The sequence below is a fragment of the Notolepis coatsorum genome (assembly GCF_963971535.1).
Source record: "Notolepis coatsorum genome assembly, chromosome: 2".
Taxonomy (NCBI): Eukaryota; Metazoa; Chordata; class Actinopteri; order Aulopiformes; family Paralepididae; genus Notolepis; species Notolepis coatsorum.
In genome coordinates, this window is record NC_140166.1 from 211,340,545 (window position 1) to 211,363,044 (window position 22,500).

A 22,500-nucleotide genomic window follows, 5' to 3' on the forward strand; every position below is an offset into this window, starting at 1 on the left:
TTGAAATGGCCTTCATGTCTGAACAACATCGCCGCCTACTGTTTTGGCATTGTACTAAATGTATCGGTTGCTGGGTTCCCAGCTCTGCCGTGAGTACGCAGTTATACACGGTTGTTCACCTGTGTTCACCGTGTGGACGGAGTTTTATTTTTTCAAACTTCGGTCATATTAAATCCAAACGCTCGTGTGGACAGGGCCTCTGTCTCCTGGTGTTTCCAGTGGAAGTCATTGCAGACAGACAGGCAGGCAGACAGGCAGGCAGGCAGGCAGACAGGCAGGCAGGCAGACAGGTAGGCAGACAGGCAGGCAGGCAGGCAGGCAGGCAGGCCAGGCAGGCAGGCAGACAGACAGACAGACAGACAGACAGACAGACAGACAGACAGACAGACAGACAGACAGACAGACAGACAGACAGGCAGACAGACAGACAGACAGACAGACAGACAGACAGACAGACAGACAGACAGGCAGACAGACATACAGACAGACAGACAGACAGACAGACAGACAGACAGACAGACAGAGAGACAGCTGACTGTAACTCAACCACAGCATCCCCGGCAGCTAATGTGTTGACAAGCCCGACTTGCCTGTTCTTGCTTAACGTGCCCCCCACCCTTCACCCCCCCCCACCCCCCTTCTCCGTCTGTCTGTGGGAAGAATGTCTGCTCTAATAGAAGGTGGAAACCATTCTCCCCCCCCCCCCCCCCCACCTCCCACTATAAACGGGGCGGAACAATGCATGGCGGGTCAAGCAGCTGTCAAAACAGCATGAAGTGCCACCTCCTCCTCCTCCTCTTCCTCGTCATCCTCTACCTCCTGTTCCTCCTCCTCCTCCTGCTCCTCCTCCTCCTCCTCCTACTTCTCCTCTACCTCCTGCTCCTTATCCTGCACAGTCTTCTCCATCTCCTCCTGCTCCTTCTCCCCCTCCTCTTCCTCCTCCTGCTCCTTCTCCTGCTCCTCCTCCTCCTACTTCTCCTTCTCCCCCTCCTCTTCCTCCTCCTGCTCCTTCTCCTGCTCCTCCTCCTGCTCAGTCTCCTCCTCCTGCTCCTTCTCCTCCTCCTCTTCCTGCTATTCCTCCTGCTCCTTCTCCTCATTGGGTGATGTAGGGTGATGTTGAGGAAGAGGTAGGTGGATGAGTGTTTGGGCGATGCAGTTTCTCACTCCAGTCTCACTCCAGTCTCACTCCAGCCTCACTCCAGTCTCACTCCAGTCTCACTAGAGTCTCACTCCAGTCTCACACCAGCCTCACTCCAGTCTCACTCCAGTCTCACTAGAGTCTCACTACAGTCACTCCAGTCTCACACACCAGTCTCACTCCAGCCTCACACACCAGCCTCACTCCCGCCTCACTCCAGTCTCACTCCAGTCTCACTCCAGCCTCACACCAGTCTCACTGCAGCCTCACTCCAGTCTCACTCCCGCCTCACTCCAGTCTCACTCCAGCCTCACTCTCCAGTCTCACTCCAGCCTCACTCCCGTCAAACTCCTGTCTCACTCCGGCCTCACTCCAGCATCACTCCAGTCTCACTCCAGCATCACTCCAGTCTCACTCCAGCATCACTCCAGTCTCACTCCAGCATCACTCCAGTCTCACTCCAGCATCACTCCAGCCTCACCCCAGTCTCACTCCCGCCTCACTCCCGCCTCACTCCAGTCTCACTCCAGTCTCACTCCAGTCTCACTCCAGCCTCACTACAGTCTCACTCCAGTCTCACTCCCGCCTCACTCCCGCCTCACTCCAGTCTCACTCCAGCCGCACTCCAGTCTCACTCCAGCCTCACACTCCAGTCTCACTCCAGTCTCACTCCAGTCTCACTCCAGTCTCACTCCAGTCTCACTCCAGCCTCACTACAGTCTCACTAGAGTCTCACTCCAGCCTCACTCCAGCCTCACTCCAGTCTCACTCCAGTCTCACTCCAGCCTCACTCCAGTCTCACTCCAGCCTCACACTCCAGTCTCACTCCAGTCTCACTCCAGTCTCACTCCAGCCTCACTCCAGCCTCACTCCAGCCTCACTACAGTCTCACTCCAGTCTCACTCCAGCCTCACTCCAGCCTCACTCCAGTCTCACTCCAGTCTCACTCCAGTCTCACTCCCGCCTCACACTCCCAGCACTTTAACAATTTCCTCATGGATGACTTGTGTTCACAGGGGCGCTCCTCTCCCTAACTCTAGAAACCCCTGACCTGGCCTCATTTGGGGGGGGGGGGGGGGCTCAGGGACTGTGTACCACTGTGTGCTCTATGACTCACAACTATATGTGTAGTTTGTCATGCTCACTGTGTGTGTGTGTGTGCGTGCGCGCGTGCATGCGTGTGTGTGTGTGTGTGTGTCTTGGTGTTTTGTATCTTTTTATGCATCTGGTCACTGAATCACAATGGCTTTACATGCTCCTTGACTGAAGATGAGAATGTGGGCTTTATGTTCAGCAGTTATTTGCGATGATGGAGTCTATAACCTGATGGAATGGAACAGATTGATGAGCAGCTGAACTACAGCTCAAGGGAGACATCTACATGTGCCATTCATAGATGTTTCCACCCAGAATGCCTTGCAGTACCACAAGATGGCCCCGCTGGGAATCAAACCCACAACCGTTTTATATTCACTGAGCTACACTCCATATGTACTGTACCATATGCCAGACCTCTGCTGAATAGTATTCAAATACGATTGTATTATTGAATTATTGAGGGGGAAACAGAAGTGATGTTTGAGGTTGTTGAGGTCTCGGGTAAAATAAAACAAGTAGTTTCAATATTTCTAACAATATTGCTATTCTAAGACCCTGATTACTATTCTAACAAGACCCTGATTACTATTCTAACAAGACCCTGATTACTATTCTAACAAGACCCAGATTACTATTCTAACAAGACCCTGATTCTAACAAGGCCCTGATTACTATTCTAACAAGACCCTGATTCTAACAAGGCCCTGATTCTAACAAGACCCTGATTACTATTCTAACAAGACCCTGATTACTATTCTAACAAGACCCAGATTACTATTCTAACAAGACCCAGATTACTATTCTAACAAGACCCAGATGACTATTCTAACAAGACCCCGATTACTATTCTAACAAGACCCAGATTACTATTCTAACAAGACACTGATTACTATTCTAACAAGACACTGATTACTATGACATGTAGCGAAGTGTAGCAATGGGTAGCGATGGGTAGTGATGGGTAGAGATGTGTAGAAATGTGTACAGATGGGTAGCAATGGGTAGCGATGGGTAGTGATGGGTAGTGATGGGTAGAGATGGGTAGTGATGGGTAGCAATGGGTAGAGATGGGTAGCAATGGGTAGAGATGGGTAGTGATGGGTAGTGATGGGTAGAGTTGGGGAGTGATGGGTAGTAATGGGTAGTGATGGGTAGTGATGGGTAGTGATGGGTAGAGATGGGTAGTGATGGGTAGTGATGTGTAGTGATGGGTAGTGATGGGTAGCGATGTGTAGTGATATGAGAGCCATAATTCCCACTGCTACTGGGGGGGGGGGCTAGGTGTCTGTACCTCAGGGTGTCTGTACCTCTGGGCATGGTAATAGTAGAAGACATAAATATAGGCAATCAAATTATAGTACAGTAGAAAAAGTCAAAATAACGTTGTCCGTGCAGTTTAGCCCACTCAACCTGAAATCTGCAAGCACTCTACGAACATTTAAGGCCTTGCTCAAAACCCACCTATTCGCCATAAACAATCCATGAGCTAGTTTTTTGTATTGTTGTATGTGTGGTGTATTATGTCTGTCTGTTCTTTATCTGATTGGTTGGACTGCCTGTATTTTTTTCAGTTTTTCGTATCGTTCCTGTCTTTTTTTGTTTGTTTCTCTTTCTCTCCCGGGATGCGCCCCGGACCGATGTAACTATTGGTTGAGGGACGCAATATAAATAAATGTATCATATCATATCATAGGTGAGAGTCAGACACACTGATCAGACATTCCCAGTAGTTCTTTAGTTCTGCTGCCATTAGTTCTCCGGCTGCTGGCAGCGGTCCCTGCCCACTGTTGTGCCGCCTGATGGCCGCTGGCATGAAGGACTGGCTGAGGCGGTTAGTGGTGTGTCGGGGGGGTATGAGTCTGTGGCTGAACGTGTTTCTCCTCTTGACTAGCTCTTCATAGAGGGGGTGGGAGGGGTTCTCCAGGATAGCGGCCAGCTTCATTCTCATCCTCCGCTCTGCCACCACCTCTAGTCTGACCAGCTCGACTCCCACCACGGAGCTACAGTAATAACACTGACAATACCTTGTCTCTCATTTGTTATATTACTAGCACTCTATAACGTCTTTTATTCCTCTCTCATCCTCCACTCTCTCTCTTTCAGAGGTCCCCCGGATCACGTCGGAGCCCCAGGACGTTGACGTGACGTCGGGGAACACCGTCTATTTCACCTGCAGGGCTGAGGGAAACCCCAAGCCCCAGATCATCTGGCTCAGGAATAAGTAAGAGTGACGAGACTACCAGGACATTGAGGGGTTTTTCGTCGAGACATAGTTTGACGTTTTTAAAAGGGGCTCTTTTGTCAGTTTAAAGGTGAATGCCACCCATTTGTTTATGAACAATGTTTACAAGCGTAATTATCTAAAGATGGTTCAGTTGGAGAGTTCATTCATAAACAGTTGAACAGGTTGAATACTTTTTGGATGATTCCTGTTTCACATTCACACTCCAAAGTGATTTGGGATGATTTTACACCTGCATAATACATGGGTTTGCAAAAATTCAATAACATAATTTAACAGAACTTATGGTTCGTCTCAAGGGTTCAACCAAACTCTGTTAATTTAAGTGTCATTGAATTGAATTGAATTGAATTACAGTTAATTAAGTAAAAAATCTAACCCCGACTAACCTTAATGTCATGCACTTGTCCTAATAAACTAACCTACACTGTAACACGCAACACTTTGATGAACATTGTTACTCAGCTGATAGAGTTATACCCTTCTTGCTGTCTTGTCGCACAGAACTTGTAAGTCGCTTTGGATAAAAGCGTCAGCTAAATGACTAAATGTAAATGTAAATGTAAGTAATTAATTAATTACACATATTCTGCCCACTGAATCAGTCACTTTTGTAATTTGTGTACTGTATACTTATTGCACTTTTTAAACGTTTTTAAATGAACGGGACCCGGTTCACTCGTACCGCGGCTAAATAACGACTACACCCCCTCACTATAAAGTAGGGCTGTCTTAAATACTTTGAAGCTTCGAAGCTTCGTTCGATGGGCATGGGATTCAAATATGAAAAAAATATTCGATTATTGAAAAAAAGAAATAAAAAAAAAGTATGAATATTTTGTTATCAACTCTGCCTCTCTTTGTTAACTACAACAAGCAATGCTGTTTGTTATTTAAGATGAGGTCGGACTCGGCACTGACAGATTTGTGTTCATTGTGCTGCTTTTATAAAGCCTCAAATGACGGCTTACAATATTTCATGAAAGCAAAGTGTTTCGTTTGTCTAAGATTTAAAAAAGTTTAAACTTTACAGCACTGACAAAGTTGAACAAAGTGCTGTACAAGTCCCACAACATTAAAAAAAAAATTTAATTCTTTATTATTATATTTTTTTATTTCGAAGCTTCGAATTAAAATCGAATCTCACCCCCGAAGCTTCGAATTCCCCAAAAAATCGAAGGTCAGCCCTACTATAAAGCATAATGTATTGTTTTTATCCGTGTGTCCGTCTCCCGCCGGCAGCAATGCTCTGAACATGCGAGACGACAGTCGCCTCAACCTGCTGGAGGACGGGACGCTCATGATCCAGGACACCAGGGAGACGGACCAGGGCGTCTACCAGTGCATGGCCAAGAACGTGGCCGGAGAGGTGAAGACGTCGCAGGTCACGCTGCGCTACTTCGGAGCTCCCTGTAAGTCACTGTGTGTCCAGAACACGCCTCGTCCTAACGTTCAAGAAAGCCATGTTTAAAGCAAAACTCCAACATTTTGGGAAATTTGCTTATTTGGCATCTACCCTGGAGTTAGACAAGAAGATACATACCCTTTTTCTTCACTGTGCATGCAGTAGGAGTAGGAAGACATGCACCGTTAGCCTAGCTTAGCGTCAGTCACTGGAAGTAGGTTCCTCCATTAGCCTACTGTAGTTCCTAACGTCTTCCTACTCCTACTGCATGCACAGAGAAGAAAAAGGTATGTATCTTCTTGTCTAACTCCATGGTAGATGGAAAATAAGCTAATTTCCCAAAATGTTGGAGTTTTCCTTTAACCTCTCTGCAAATTCTGCATAAACAACTTATCGAATGCAATACCCCAAAGTCAATTGAAAGCTATTCTTGAACCATTTTGTAGCACATGCATAAGTCTGGTCTCTTTTGAAAGGAAACACTGTGAGTGCTACTGTCATATAGTCGCAGAGGTTTGAACACACTGTAATAAAAGTTTTTTTGAATTTTTCGCAGAAAGCACAGGACTAATGGCAGGATTTGTCAGACGTTATAGAAGTGATTAATAGCATGAATAGAAACATATAACAACGTATACATGACTTATTTTATATTGAATTGCTCGTCTTCAATAGTATTTATATTTATAATAGTTTCCCTACAAAGACCGCGATACCGCTTACTCACAGAGGCCAGTGGGAGGAGTTCTGCTTCCCAGTGAACCTGGAAGCTTCAGACAGGCGGGGTCACGAGACAAGAAAAGGGTTAATCCATACCATAATATGCAGGGTTTCAACCATCCACTACAGAAAACCTCTGTCCTCACGCATTCCCTGTGCTTCAGAGCAACGCTATGTGTTGGAACTGGTCCCAGTGCCTTCTTCCAACATGAGTCAAACATAGACCACCGCAACACTTCCAGTATTCTGAAATCATGGGAGAGAGAGCGGGGGGGGGGGGGGGGGGGGGGGGATGAATGTGGATGAGAGCCTTGACATTATAGGCGTATAAAAGTCTATTGGATCATGTCTCCAGCACCCCCCACAGCCATAGCTACAACCACTTAATGTCAAGCCTCTCATCCACATTCATTAATTTTCTCCCCCGCTTTCTCTCCCATGAGCTCAATGTAACGCGGAAGTGCAGCGGTCTATGTGTTGGAACTGGTCCCAGTGTCACTGTTGGGCCTTTGTTCCCAGATGAGTGAAACATAGGAAATGTTCCAAGACACGTCTTGTGGGTGGTCACATCTTTTGCCTGCAGGCTATAGTTTGGATTAAAACAGTTTTTCAGACCTCCTTTGCTGCCTGTCTGAAGTGTCCTGGTCTGAAGCGTCTGAAGCCTCCTGGTCTGAAGCGTCCTGGTCTGAAGCGTCCTGGTCTGAAGTGTCCTGGTCTGAAGCGTCCTGGTCTGAAGCGTCCTGGTCTGAAGCGTCCTGGTCTGAAGCGTCCTGGTCTGAAGCGACCTGGTCTGAAGCCTCCTGGTCTGAAGCGTCCTGGTCTGAAGCCTCCTGGTCTGAAGCGTCCTGGTCTGAAGCGTCCTGGTCTGAAGCGTCCTGGTCTGAAGCGTCCTGGTCTGAAGCGTCCTGGTCTGAAGCCTCCTGGTCTGAAGTGTCCTGGTCTGAAGCGTCCTGGTCTGAAGCGTCCTGGTCTGAAGCGTTCTGGTCTGAAGCGTCCTGGTCTGAAGCCTCCTGGTCTGAAGCGTCCTGGTCTGAAGCGTCCTGGTCTGAAGCGTCCTGGTCTGAAGCCTCCTGGTCTGAAGCGTCCTGGTCTGAAGCCTCCTGGTCTGAAGCGTCCTGGTCTGAAGCCTCCTGGTCTGAAGCGTCTGAAGCGTCCTGGTCTGAAGCGTCCTGGTCTGAAGCGTCCTGGTCTGAAGTGTCCTGGTCTGAAGCCTCCTGGTCTGAATCCTCCTGGTCTGAAGCGTCCTGGTCTGAAGCCTCCTGGTCTGAAGCGTCCTGGTCTGAAGCCTCCTGGTCTGAAGTGTTCTGGTCTGAAGTGTCCTGGGAACTGAGCCGGAACTCTGACCACTAGCGAGTATTTCACGCCTCATGATCCAAACTATCCCTTTATATTGTTTATAACCTGCTGTTGATTAGATATATAATATGTGACTATTTCTGGGTTTGATGGGGGTTGAAGACGTCCAGCGACTGTTTCTGATTCGGTGTTCTGAAAATAGTTAATTTAATAGACACAAATAGCAAATCCTTTGTGATGAAGAGAGTGGAGCAACTTGGTCTGTTTCAACTGCATGGACGCCGTGGTCAGCAGCAATCTCAGGCCTCTACTGTGATCTAGGGGTGTAAAGGTACACGTATCCGTACCGAACTGAACCGTTTCAGACAGTGTACCGTACCGTACTGAGCAGCTGTGTAGTGTACCGAATGAATACAACGGTATGTTAACCACTAACGACCGCCCACCGGGGGCTGTTTTTTTTCTTCACAATCGAATATAATTATTATTATTATTAACTTTTTTTACAAGTCGATTATTAATTTCAATATAGAATATTCGTTGACAGCCCTACAAGTACAATTAGTTACTGCACACTACATCACCCCTGAGTGCAACATGGAAAGCCAAACTTTCCCCCATTGTACCGAAAACCCCTATCGAACCTTGAGTTCAAAACCGAGGTACGTACCGTACCGTGGTTGTTGTGTACCGTTACACCCCTAGTGTGGTCAGTAACAAGCTCAGGCCTCTATTGTGGTCAGCAGCAATCATCAGAGTCAGACAGAAGAAGAGAAAAACACAAGCATTTTCCTGAAAAGTTCACTTTTTTTTTTATTCCGTTTCGACAGATTCAAGATTAGTTCATTTGTTAAGGAACAACATTCCATTGCAATTTATACCTATTTTTTTTTGTACACGGTCAGGAAAGTCAGAAGCTGATCTATATATGAACAGGTTTTTCACTTTGTGCAGCGATCTGCTGTGTTTTTGAAAGGAGAGAAGCCAAAGCAAGGTGCAGCGCTCAGCGCCTGTGTGTGTGTGTGTGTGTGTGTGTGTGTGTGTGTGTGTGTGTGTGTGTGTGTGTGTGTGTGTGTGTGTGTGTGTGTGTGTGTGTGTGTGTGTGTGTGTGTGTGTGTGTGTGTGTGTGTGTGTGTGTGTGTGTGTGTGTGTGTGTGTGTGTGTGTGTGTGTGTGTGTGTGTGTGTGTGTGTGTGTGTGTGTGTGTGTGTGTGTGTGTACTTTGAGGGCCACGATGTCACCTTTAGAGGTTAACAGGTCAAATAACTGGGATGTCCCACTGAGCCTCGACCAACAAAACACACAAACACACACGCACACACGCACGCACACACACACACACACGCACGCACGCACACACACACACGCACGTACACGCACACACACACACATACACACACTTTCATACATACACTCTCTCTGTCTGTCTCTCTCTTTCTCGCACTCACACACACATACTGACACAACACACACACACATCCATACATACTGTATTCTCGCTCTCCCTCTCACTCTCTCTCTCTCTCTCTCTCTCTCTCTCTCTCTCTCTCTCTCTCTCTCTCTCTCTCTCTCTCTCCTGTCTCACACACAATGACACAACACACACACAAACATCCATCAGTTGCACCAATCGCTGTCACCGTGAGAGATTAGTGCGGCTGTCTCCAGATGACCCCCGAGGTCGTCGCCCAGGGTGACGGATGACCTCTGGGGCGACCCTCTGTTGAGGAAGTTTCTTCTGAGCAGATGTGGCATGTTTCCTGTCTCCTGTGTGATTGTAAAGGACAACGCGCTCGCTCCTTAGGACCCGAGACTGGAGCCGCCATCCAAATATGGACGAGGGGTTCTTCTGAGTTCACGGGGCAAATCGGAAGTTGTGTTGTCATTAGTCACAGTGATTTACTGGGGACACTGATGTAATGTTTAAAACGCCAAACATTTTCCAGACAGGTGCATCCTTCAAACCAGGGGTTCCTCTCAGGGGCTGCGCTTTGGCTCACGTTTTGGGTCGTCCCTGGTTTCCCCGTTCTCTGTATTTACCCTCAAACCGCATTCTCACATATTGAATCATTATCGTCCTCGACCGGAGAAATCCTCTGAGTCATGATTTCATCAAGCAGTTGATATAGCTGAAGAGTTGGCTTCAGCACAGTTAGCTTCAGCACAGGTAGCTTCAGCACAGTTAGCCTCAACTCAGTTGGCTTCAGCACAGGTAGCTTCAGCACAGTTAGCCTCAACTCAGTTAGCTTCAGCACAGGTAGCTTCAACACAGTTAGCCTCAACTCAGTTAGCTTCAACACAGTTAGCTTCAACTCAGTTAGCTTCAGCACAGTTAGCCTCAACTCAGTTAGCTTCAGCACAGGTAGCTTCAACACAGTTAGCTTCAACTCAGTTAGCTTCAACACAGTTAGCTTCAACACAGGTAGCTTCAACACAGTTAGCCTCAACTCAGTTAGCTTCAACACAGTTAGCTTCAACTCAGTTAGCTTCAGCACAGTTAGCCTCAACTCAGTTAGCTTCAGCACAGGTAGCTTCAACACAGTTAGCTTCAACTCAGTTAGCTTCAGCACAGGTAGCTTCAACTCAGTTAGCTTCAACACAGTTAGCTTCAACTCAGTTAGCTTCAACACAGTTAGCTTCAACTCAGTTAGCTTCAACACAGTTAGCTTCAACTCAGTTAGCTTCAACACAGTTAAGTTAGCTTCAACACAGTTAGCTTCAACACAGTCAGCTTCAACACAGTTAGCATCAGCACAGGTAGCTTCAACACAGTTAGCATCAGCACAGGTAGCTTCAGCACAGTTAGCTTCAATACAGTTGGCTTCAGCACAGTTAGCTTCAGCACAGTTAGCCTCAACTCAGTTAGCTTCAACACAGGTAGCTTCAACTCAGTTAGCTTCAAAACAGTTAGCTTCAACTCAGTTAGCTTCAACTCAGTTAGCTTCTACACAGGTAGCTTCAACTCAGTTCACTTCAACACAGTTGGCTTCAACACAGTTAGCTTCAACACAGTTAGCTTCAACTCAGTTAGCTTCAACACAGTTGGCTTCAACTCAGTTAGCTTCAACACAGTTAGCTTAAACACATTCAGCGTCAACACAGTTAGCTTCAGCACAGTTAGCATCAGCACAATTAGCTTCAGCATAATTAGTTTCAACACAGTTAGCTTCAGCATAATCCGCTTCAACACAGTTAGCTTCAGCATAATTAGCTTCAACACAGTTAGCTTCAACACAGTTAGCTTTAGCATAATTAGCTTCAATACAGTTAGCTTCAGCACAGGTAGCTTCAACACAGTTCGCTTCAACACAGTTAGCCTCAACACAGTTAGCTTCACCACAGTTAGCTTCAGCACAGTTAGCTTCAGCACAGCTTTAACACAGTTAGCTTCAGCATAATTAGCTTCAACACAGTTAGCTTCAGCATAATTAGCATTAGCTTGTTGTTATTTCTGACCACCCCTCTTTCCCCCCCCGCCTTTTAGCGCGGCCCAGTTTCGTCATCCAGCCCCAGAACACTGAGGTGTTGGTGGGAGAGAGCGTGACCCTGGAGTGCAGCGCCACAGGCCAGCCGCACCCCCGGGTCTCCTGGACTAAAGGTGACCGCACACCGCTGCCCAACGACGCCCGTGTCAACAGCACGCCCTCCGGGGGGCTCTACATCCAGAACGTGGTGCAGGCCGACGGGGGCCAGTACACCTGCTTCGCCTCCAACAACGTGGACACCATCCACGCCACGGCTTACATCATTGTACAGGGTGAGAAACAGCACAGAGTTCTGAGAACAACATGGGGGCAATATCACTGCACCCTCACTGCACCCTCACTGCACCCTCACTGCAGCTCACTGCACCCTCACTGCACCCTCACTGCACCCTCACTGCAGCTCACTGCACCCTCACTGCACCCTCACTGCACCCTCACTGCAGCTCACTGCACCCTCACTGCACCCTCACTGCACCCTCACTGCAGCTCACTGCACCCTTTGTAAGGAACATGCATTTGTAGGATGAGCAGCACAACTGAGTATGTGGGGTGCGCCCATGAAAAATTTGCCAAATCCTATTCAAACAGCTTATTCTGTTGTTGCTATTGACTCTTGTTTGGTGTTGTTAGGTGGATTGGATGATTGAAGTATATCAGTAGTAATAAGGAAGAAACAACACATATTGGCAAATTTACCATTTTTAAGAAAGGAGCCTCAGTAGCGTGTGTGGTTGAACCACACACACAGCCACAACAGCCTGGCACCTCCTCATGCTGGACACCAGCGTGGTCACACACTGCTGTGGGATGGCATTCCACCCCTCAACCAGGATTTGTAACGTGGTTGTGTTGGTCACCCTAGCTGCACGAACAGCACGCCCAAGCTGATCCCACAAGTGTTCAATTGGGTTGAGGTCAGGACTGTTGGCAGGCCATTCCATTCTCTCTACTCCCAAATTAAGGAGATAGTCTCTGATAAACACTGCTATGTGGGGGCGAGCATTAGGGCTGCACGATTTTGGGAAATAATGTAATTGCGATTTTTCGGACAGATATTGCGATTGCGATAAAATTTGCGATTATAATTATTTTTTTTTTAAAGCAGCCCCACATAGGTTTATTGTAAAATGCGGCTTGCATCTGGCCTACGCGGTGGGTCTTTTCAGGACACCGAGCCTAAAAATGTTTCTTTTTACCTGGGAATCGATACCGGTACCCAACGGTACCTTTTTTTCTGTACTTTACTCTCCCTCTCTGAAGTCTAAACTTCACAACACACAATCTAAAACCCCTTACCTCCCTCTCCCAAACCGATCTTGTATCTCAATGGGACTTCCTGGTTCAATAAATTAAAAAGTAAAAAAAAATCAAACGATTAAAATTAACAAATTAAAAAACGATTAATCGTGCAGCCCTAGCAAGCGTTGTCATCTCGGAGGATGGAGTTCGGCCCCAGACTGGAGATATGGGATGGCCCCTGGTAGGGGGTAGGTGTGGAAAAGTGACCATAGCTCAGCGTAGGAAGGTCCAATCGAGGTCCATATATGAGGAGGTGCCAGGCTGTTGTGGCTGTGTGTGGTTCTTCCACACGCTACTGAAGGCCTCTACATGCTACAGCAACTTCAAAGCAACTTCAACACAACATCAGCGCGATTTCAACGCGGTTGTTGTAGAGGGTCTTGTAGACTGTGTTGTGAGGATGTTGCGTACCTTTCACCCAAATCTAATCTAAACAACCGTTGCGTTGATATTGCGTAGCAGTGATTGGTTGGTTAACGAATGGGGGCGGGGCTGTCATAGAATAATATTGGTCCCGCAGAGAATACCATCCTCCATTGTTGTAACCAGCCAGCGTTGATGCTAAATAATTAGCGTCACATAGCTGGCCTTTTTCTGAAAACCCAAGCACATATTGTTCCATAGCATACGCCTTCAGTTGATCATGACAAATCCTCTCTTACCTTGACGATTAAAAAGCCTCCATAATTTAGTAAATAAAGCTGTAGCCAGCCAGCTAGCATTGGTGCTATTCAAAATGCTATCCACATTAGCTACATAGCTAACCAACTAAATACAATGAGGTATCCTGAGGTAACGTTAAATACAACGTTTGCTAGTCGAAATGACTGGACACACACAGGGACAAGTTAAACATCAATCAATAAATGTATTCCAACAGGTAGTACTTTGAGATGCATGTGAGCCGAGGTCTTTCTCTCCTCTCCGTTGGAGACTAATGTTACGTTAGCTCGAAAAGCACAGAAACGGGCAACAGAAGTTAAGCTGCTAGCAACAGACACTATAACACTTCCGGTCGGGGGATTTCAAAATAAAAGAGCGACGTCTAAAAGCACCGGAAATACGTTTATTTTGTACATTATCTAACGTTAACACGAACCTAAACTAACTTTAGTTAAACTAACTTTGCGCGTCGATGTTGCAGAAGCATAAAGGCAGAATGTCTGCAACACCGTTGCTTTGTCGATGTTGTGTTGCAGTTGCTTTGAAGTTTCTGTAGCATGCAGAGGCCTTGAGGCTCCTGACTGTTTGTTAAATTAATAAATTGTAAAATTGCCAATATGTCTTGTTTCTTCCTTGTTACTGATTCAGACTTCAATCATCCAATCCACCAAACATCAAACACGAGTCAATAGCAACTGCAGAATAAGCTGTTTGAATAAGATTTGGCAAATCTTTCATGGGCGCAACCCACATACTCTGCTGTGCTGCTCATCCCACAAATGCATGTTGCTTACAAATGGGGCACCATTTAAAAAAGGGAAATAAACAGGCTTTCCAACGGTATAAAATGTATTGCCAAGAAGCGTTGTTACAAAAGAGAAATAATCTACTAATTTCCAAACTTATTGTTCTATGTATATAGCACATATGTAACGGTTGTGAGACAGCGTCACCTTAAACGTCGATGCCCCAAGGGAGTCTCGAACCTGTGGTCTCCCGCACCGCAGGCAACAGCACAGACCGCTATACCAAGAAGTGAACTCACTGCGTTGTAACGTGTCTAACCCCAACCCGTTACCCATAGCGCCGCGACTCGCCCCGGTCACTTCACAACATCGGACGTCCATCGTGACGGCACTTTGCGGTACCATCCGTTACACATACACAGCCTCCCCCTCAGCGTACGGACCGCCCAGACCGTGCAGGCTTTTAAATCATTTTTAAAAACCTACCTGTTCTCCTTGGCCTTCCCCCCCACTTAATCACCACTAGACCCCTGGCCCTTATATCCTCTTTGTTTTACTGTGTCCTACCTGTTTTTATTACTTTCATTGCTTTACTATGTTTTTAATCTTATATCCTGCATCATATTATTTAGTTTTTATTACTTTCATTGCTTTATTATGTTTTTAATCTTATATCTTGCATCACATTATTTTGTTTTTATCAACCTGCCTGTGAAGCACTTTGGTGCCAGCTGACCGCTGCCTGGAAATGTGCTATATAAATAAAATTGACTTGACTTGACTTGACATAGCCTAGACCTGCTTTATATTCCAAAAATAAATGTAAATATAATATTTCTAGAATATGGGACCTTTAACAGCAAAATATGTGGCGCTAACAGGCCTAGCGCTGTGTTTTAGTAGCAAAGGACATGTTTTTTAAGACTCTAACATAACATAACCTCCCTCCCCTCCCAGCCTTCCCTCAGTTCACCGTCACGCCGCAGGACCAGTCGGCGTTGGAGGGTCACACCGTGGACTTCCTGTGCGAGGCCAGCGGCTACCCCCAGCCGGTGATCGCCTGGACGCGGGGGGGCAGTCAGCTGCCCCTGGATCGCCGGCACGTGGTCCTGTCCTCCGGCACGCTCCGGATCACGCGCGTGGCGGCGCACGACGAGGGCCAGTACGAGTGCCAGGCGGCCAGCCCCGTGGGCACCGTGCGCACGGCGGTGCAACTCAGCATCCAGCAGAGAGGTGAGAGCTGAGCCGTGTTGATGCCTGATGACAATACAACCATGTGATGAAAGAACAGTGACGATACAACCATGTGATGAAAGAACAGTGACGATACAACCATGTGAGGAAAGAACAGTGACGATACAACCATGTGATGAAAGAACAGTGACGATACAATCATGTGAGGAAAGAACAGTGACGATACAACCATGTGATGAAAGAACAGTGACGATACAACCATGTGAGGAAAGAACAGTGACGATACAACCATGTGATGAAAGAACAGTGACAATACAATCATGTGATGAAAGAACAGTGACAATACAACCATGTGAGGAAAGAACAGTGACAATACAACCATGTGATGAAAGAACAGTGACAATACAATCATGTGATGAAAGAACAGTGACAATACAACCATGTGATGAAAGAACAGTGACAATACAACCATGTGATGAAAGAACAGTGACAATACAACCATGTGATGAAAGAACAGTGACAATACAACCATGTGATGAAAGAACAGTGACAATACAATCATGTGATGAAAGAACAGTGACAATACAACCATGTGATGAAAGAACAGTGACAATACAATCATGTGATGAAAGAACAGTGACAATACAATCATGTGATGAAAGAACAGTGACAATACAATCATGTGATGAAAGAACAGTGACAATACAATCATGTGATGAAAGAACAGTGACAATACAATCATGTGATGAAAGAACAGTGACAATACAACCATGTGATGAAAGAACAGTGACAATACAACCATGTGATGAAAGAACAGTGACAATACAAGCATGTGATGAAAGAACAGTGACAATACAATCATGTGAGGAAAGAACAGTGACAATACAAGCATGTGATGAAAGAACAGTGACAATACAAGCATGTGATGAAAGATCAAATAACATTTCAGAATCAGAAAGGTCTTTATTGCCAAGTAGTTTACACATACAACACATTTGATTTGGACATTTGGTGCGACATTAACGGACAGATAATTACAGTAGAATAAAACAAAAAAAAGTAGAATGAGCTAAAATGGAATATAAACTAAATTAAAATAGAAGTACAATAGAATATAATTATGAAATAAAAAATAGGCCAGGGCTGTACAATTGTGCACGATGTGGTCGAGTATATATGTAGCCGGTTCGAATTGGCTTGCCCTGAGCGAGTCTCGAACCCGGGTCAGCCACACCGCGGGTGACATCACAGACCAGACAGAATTCTCTTCTTGGTAACGTGTCTGTGTGCCTTTTAAGGGGGAGTGAGTTTAACTCGCAGTACCGTTACATACACTAATTAGAATACAAATGAGTTGTGCAATTGAGCTATAATGTGCAAAAAGTGGTATGCAGAGTGTATATACAATGGCCTTTTATATGAATGTATGTGATGATGTATTATGACTAGTATTTGATTTGATTTGGTTAATTCTTCATGGCGTGGTGGAATTGTAGCTACCATTGGACCCAGTCAAGTCAAGTGTTCCTTTATTAATCCCTTTGGGGAAATCCAGGTGTCATAGCAGAGAGGGGAGAGGGGAACAGGTATAGGTAATAACAATAATAAATAGAGCATAGAACATCTGCGCATGAGAAGAATTGGGCTGAATTAGAGCGTTCCCACTTTCCGGCTGGTTGGAACCGACGATCTGCTTGATTATCCTGTAGTCCAAGGTGTTGACAGATTCAATCTGAAGCCTTGCTAAGCCAGTCGGGAATATCAAACATGCTGAATATTTAATTCCTGTAGTGTGTGGGGGAGCCACAGAACAGAAACCAAAGAGTGGGCAGGACCACGCCTCCCTCCGGGGGCCTTTTCTCCGCGGCCCGGGGCGTAGAGAGAGACAGGCCCTGTGTCGAAACGTAGAGGAGACCTTGCCGCTCATGAAGCAGCCGGGGCGACTTCATAAAAACTCACTCATGTTGCCAAGATATGGAGGAAAACACCAAATCACTCGCCTTTTTTTCTTTCTCCCTTTTCTGTCGACGCGCACCTTTCCATAAGTGATTACAAATATTTCCGGGGATCCAAGCGGACAGACAAGGCTGTCCTACTCGTAGTATTTTCTGGTGAACATGGTGGCAGTGTCCATTTAAAAAATGCCACAGAAAAGGCCAAAAAAAGCCTGCCGGATTTTCCCCACATTTGATGGTGGTGGAGATAGTGTCGAGCCCTGCAGCGCTTGCAGGATTCTAGGTTCGGAGAATCGTGACCTGAGGGTAATTTCCAAGCGCATTGTGCTCAGTTTTGGCAAAATCGTCTAATGTGTGCGTTAATGATAATAATAATAATAATGATACACTTTATTTGTATAGCACGTTTCATACAATAGTTACTGCTTGACAGCAGTAAACAAAGAAATTTGAGCACAAAATTGGCAGATCAATGCAGACATAAAATAAGTATAAAACAAGCATAGCAAAATAGACGAGGTCAAGGTAAGACATAGCATTAAATCACATCGTTTTTCACATCACACTAACAGGCCTTGATTCTGTGCAATAAAACAGTTCAATAAATAGTACAATAAATCAATAAAATAAAATAGCCCTCATTTACAATACATTCTAACGAATGGAAGACAACAAAGATGTGGTTTCAGTGGTGGTGGTGCGAGCCAGGAATGACCCACTCTGCCAGCTGTCACACTCAGCAGAGGCATGAAATGCTCTAAATGCCTAGAGAATGTAAATGTTTATTTAGTCAAACTTGATTACACGACATCACAGTGATTTCTTCTCCCATCAGGGAGAATATAATTCCAGGTATTTATATACAGGCTATCAGACATTCCTTCCCCAAATGATTTGTATATGTCCTCATGTCTATGATAACCCCAGGCCTAACAGTATTCAATGATGACATTGTTGGTAAAGTGCTGGCTGGTACCGTGGTAGAACTGAAATTACCATCAAGCTACCATGATAGGTTTGTAAGGGATATATCAGCGTTGACATATACAGTACGGTTCTGCCGATGAATGATGTTCAGAGTGATCACCACACGCCCGATGTTCAGATGATTTAGTTTGAGCCACGGCCGCCTGACTGGCGTTTAACCACCAACCTGTGTCATTAAATTGCCTTTGTGTTGTTAAAACGTTGTTGGGAAATGTAGGGTTGATGTAATGTTGGCAGAACATTTAAAATAGGTTCTGCTCAAGTCGTTAAATGTGTGGCTCGAACGACTTGTACTGCACTGTCTGACGTATTGGCCTCCCTGGACACAGGTGTCAACTGAATGAATGAATGATCATTACATTTATATAGAGCTTTTTTAGACACCCAAAGCGCTCCCCACAATGTAGGGTGGCAATTGCCTCCTTCACCACCACTGGTGGTAGCACCAACCTTGGGCTACGCAGGCTCAATGATTACCATACACTGGCACCAGGCACACATCACACTACACAAAGGCTGAAAGGCTCTCTGCGATAGGCGCCCTGGGTTCTTTAACGACCGAATTCAGCCAGGACCTCGGTTTACCGCCTCATCCGAAGGACTGGCCCCACAGCTGTACTGCTAAATAAACACTTAATACAATATGTCTGCTAACACTGTATGCAGCCACTTTGGCAGACATGAACTGATGAGACTTTCCAGCTTTCACTCTACACATATACTTGACTATAATGTCTGTCAATGACACTGATAACAGTCCATACATTTTTGCAATAGTTTAACATTCTCAACATGAAATAACCTAATGTTGAGTTGACTGATAAAACAGTATTATAAAGTAGATAAAGACCAAACACTATACAAAATATACAATATACAAAACTAAAGTACAAAATGCAAACAAAGTGCAAAAATTTGCAAGAGATGTAGTGCAAATCTTTAGAGAGAGAGAGAGAGAGTGAGAGAGACAGTAGTCCAGTCTGCTGAGAGGGAGGGGGAGGGGGGACGAGAGGGAGAAAGACAAAAAGGGGAGAAAAGTGGGCGATAGCAGGGTCTACTGGCACGCTGCCAGGGTGAGGACAGGATGGTCTAAGATAAGATAAGATATTCCATTATTGATCCGCTTAGGGAAATTCAGGCATTGTAGCAGCATAGGGGGAGGGGAGGTACAGGTATGGGCAGGTTACTAGTAGAAATACATAGATACAGGCAATACAAATGATAGTAGAGTAGAAAAGTTAAAATAGGCACTGTAAACTATTTAATTAACTCTGAAAATACGCATATGAGCAAGTAGGCAGTGTGATCAAAGGTGCAGATCAGGGTCTGTATGCCCTATCAGTTATATTATACATTACAATAAATATGGTTACAATAAACACTAGAATCTAAATCTATGTCTCTAAGTAAAGTATATAGTATGCATGCACAGACCTGTGCAGTATATAAAAGGTACCCTAACCGACGTGATATACTTTACTTACTCATAGTATTTAGATTTGAGTGTTTATTGTAACTGAATACTGAGGCTAGATCCACAAAGAATGGATTGCTAATTGCACCCTTACTTACAATTCATTATGAATTGAAAATGGGGGACCCTGATGTAAACAAGACGAAAGTCTTTCTCTGGTCTGCATCCCCTTAACACTTGTGTGTATTGAGCCGTACTGTATTGTACCCATTCTGCAATCTGTTAATACAATTTTCATTCAATCATTTACCTACGTGGTCTTAGCCCAAGTCTGAATACGGAGCTGGTATCTGCTGCATAGCAGGCAGTACTACGTGTGTAGTCTGAATACGGAGCTGGTATCTGCTGGATAGCAGGCAGTACTACGTGTGTAGTCTGAATACGGAGCTGGTATCTTCTGGATAGCAGGCAGTACTACGTGTGTAGTCTGAATACGGAGCTGGTATCTGCTGGATAGCAGGCAGTACTACGTGTGTAGGAGCTAGTGAGGGACTTCAGTGGAGCTGCAGAGTGGGTGGGAGGGCTGTGTTCTACAAGCTCATTAACCTTTACACACAGGAGAGGCTGCAATTAGACCTCAACAGTGTCTTTACACAGTGGCACACTAATGGTGCTCTGTTGTGTGTGTGTGACTTGTGTGTGTGTGTGTGTGTGTCATGTTGTGTATATATCTACTGTGTGTATGGCGTGTGCATGAGTGTATTCTTTTGAGTGTGTGTGTGTATCTGTATATCTCTGTTTATAATTGTGTGTACAAATTCACAAGTTGTGTCATGTTGTGTATATCTACTGTGTGCATGGCGTGTGCATGAGTGTGTGTGTGTGTGTGTGTGCGTGTGCGTGCGTGCGTGCGTGCGTGCGTGCGTGCGTGCGTGCGTGCGTGCGTGCGTGTGTGTGTGTGTGTGTGTGTGTGTGTGTGTGAGTGAAATTACAGGCTTTCCCAGGAAAGCATGGCAGTCTGTAATCCCAGATGACACAGAGTTGTTCCATGTAGTGATGGCTGTTAACGTGCCCTAAAGTACATGTTGCATAATGGCTCCACACTGTAAACCTTACAGGACCACAGAGAGAGAGAGAGAGAGAGAGAGAGAGAGAGAGAGAGAGAGAGAGAGAGAGAGAGAGAGAGAGAGAGAGAGAGAGAGAGAGAGAGAGAGAGAGAGAGAGAGAGAGAGAGAGAGAGAGAGACACATAGAGAGAAAGAGACATGGATGGACACACATGGATAGAGAGAGAGAGGGAGAGGGAGAGAGAGGGGGAGACAGAGAGACAGAAAGACAGAGGGAGTGAGAGAGAGAAAGAGAGAGACACACATGGATTTAGAGAGAGATAGAAAGAGAGAGAGAGAGACACACACAGAGAGAACGAGACATACACAGAGAGAAAGACACGCATGGATAGAGAGAGAGGGAGAGAGAGGGGGGAGACAGAGAGACATAGAGGGAGTGAGAGAGAGAAAGAGAGAGACACACATGGATATAGAGAGAGATAGAGAGAGAGAGAGAGAGAGAGAGAGAGAGAGAGAGAGAGAGAGAGAGAGACACACACATAGAGAGAAAGAGACATACACAGAGAGAAAGACACACATGGATAGAGCGAGAGACACACATGGATAGAGAGGGAGAGAGAGAGGGGAGACAGAGAGACATAGAGGGAGTGAGAGAGAGAGAAAGAGAGAGACACACATGGATATAGAGAGAGAGAGATAGAAATAGAGAGAGAGATATAGAGAGAAATACACACATGGATTAGGGCTGTCAACGAATATTCTATATTCGAATTAATGATCGAATTGTTAAAAAAAATACATGTTTTTTTTTTCACAATTTACATGAAAGTGTAAACATTTATATTATAATTATTCTAATTGTGTTTTATAAAAAATAAAACAGCCCCGGTGGTCTGCATCTCGACTTCTCGCGCGTTTCTGAACGCGCTGCATGACGGACAGGAGAGACGTTACATATATTATATTCATGGGATATCACTGTGTCCTTTTCATGCACCTTACAAAAGCACTGGATAAAAGTACACGTTCACACACTAATAAAACAAATCGTCTATCGGCTGAGCAGCCTGGCATTCATGTGACATCATGTCCGGAATCTACCAGGAAATAGCTAACGGCTCATAGTTGTTGTCGTTGCTGTCACTTCAAATTCGTAACGATGGCAGAGAGAGTTCAGATCCCAACTCGGCTCCGGAGAGAGTGATTTGCACTCCGAGCTCAATCTGAAAAGCTCCGTTTGGAAATACTTCAGATTTATGCTGAACCAGTTAGCGTTAAGTCAGCTACGTTACATGTATCTTTTTGTGTGCTAAGTACTAACACTAGCGTTTTGAGAGTTATAGCGTCAAGAATTTAAGCAGCCTACCTTTTGCTTTTTTTATAGCACTTTATTGTAAATCATCCCAAATAATAATAATAATCTAACCCTCCTAATAAACTAACCTACACTGTAGCACTCAACACTTTGAGTCTACTGGCACGCTGCCAGGGTGAGGACAGGATGGTCTAAGATAAGATAAGATATTCCATTATTGATCCGCTTAGGGAAATTCAGGCATTGTAGCAGCATAGGGGGAGGGGAGGTACAGGTAGAGAGAGAGAGAGAGAGAGAGAGAGAGAGAGAGAGAGAGAGAGAGAGAGAGAGACACATAGAGAGAAAGAGACATGGATGGACACACATGGATAGAGAGAGAGAGGGAGAGGGAGAGAGAGAGGGGGAGACAGAGAGACAGAAAGACAGAGGGAGTGAGAGAGAGAAAGAGAGAGACACACATGGATTTAGAGAGAGATAG

The 22,500-nt window shown here is 45.5% G+C and overlaps 1 protein-coding gene across 1 annotated transcript in view; it reads left to right on the plus strand.

Moving 5' to 3' along the window:
* LOC311223723 (peroxidasin-like) overlaps positions 1-15,335 on the plus strand; it is a gene marked incomplete at its 3' end in the record, with an annotated part of 112,417 nt that extends 97,082 nt beyond the window's left edge. The window contains exons 8-11 of the mRNA XM_084308495.1: positions 4,340-4,457; positions 5,721-5,890; positions 11,383-11,655; positions 15,049-15,335. Coding sequence (XP_084164621.1) covers positions 4,340-4,457; positions 5,721-5,890; positions 11,383-11,655; positions 15,049-15,335 — 848 coding nt within the window. The remainder of the gene's footprint in view (positions 1-4,339; positions 4,458-5,720; positions 5,891-11,382; positions 11,656-15,048) is intronic.
* Between the last annotated feature and the right edge of the window lie 7,165 nt (positions 15,336-22,500).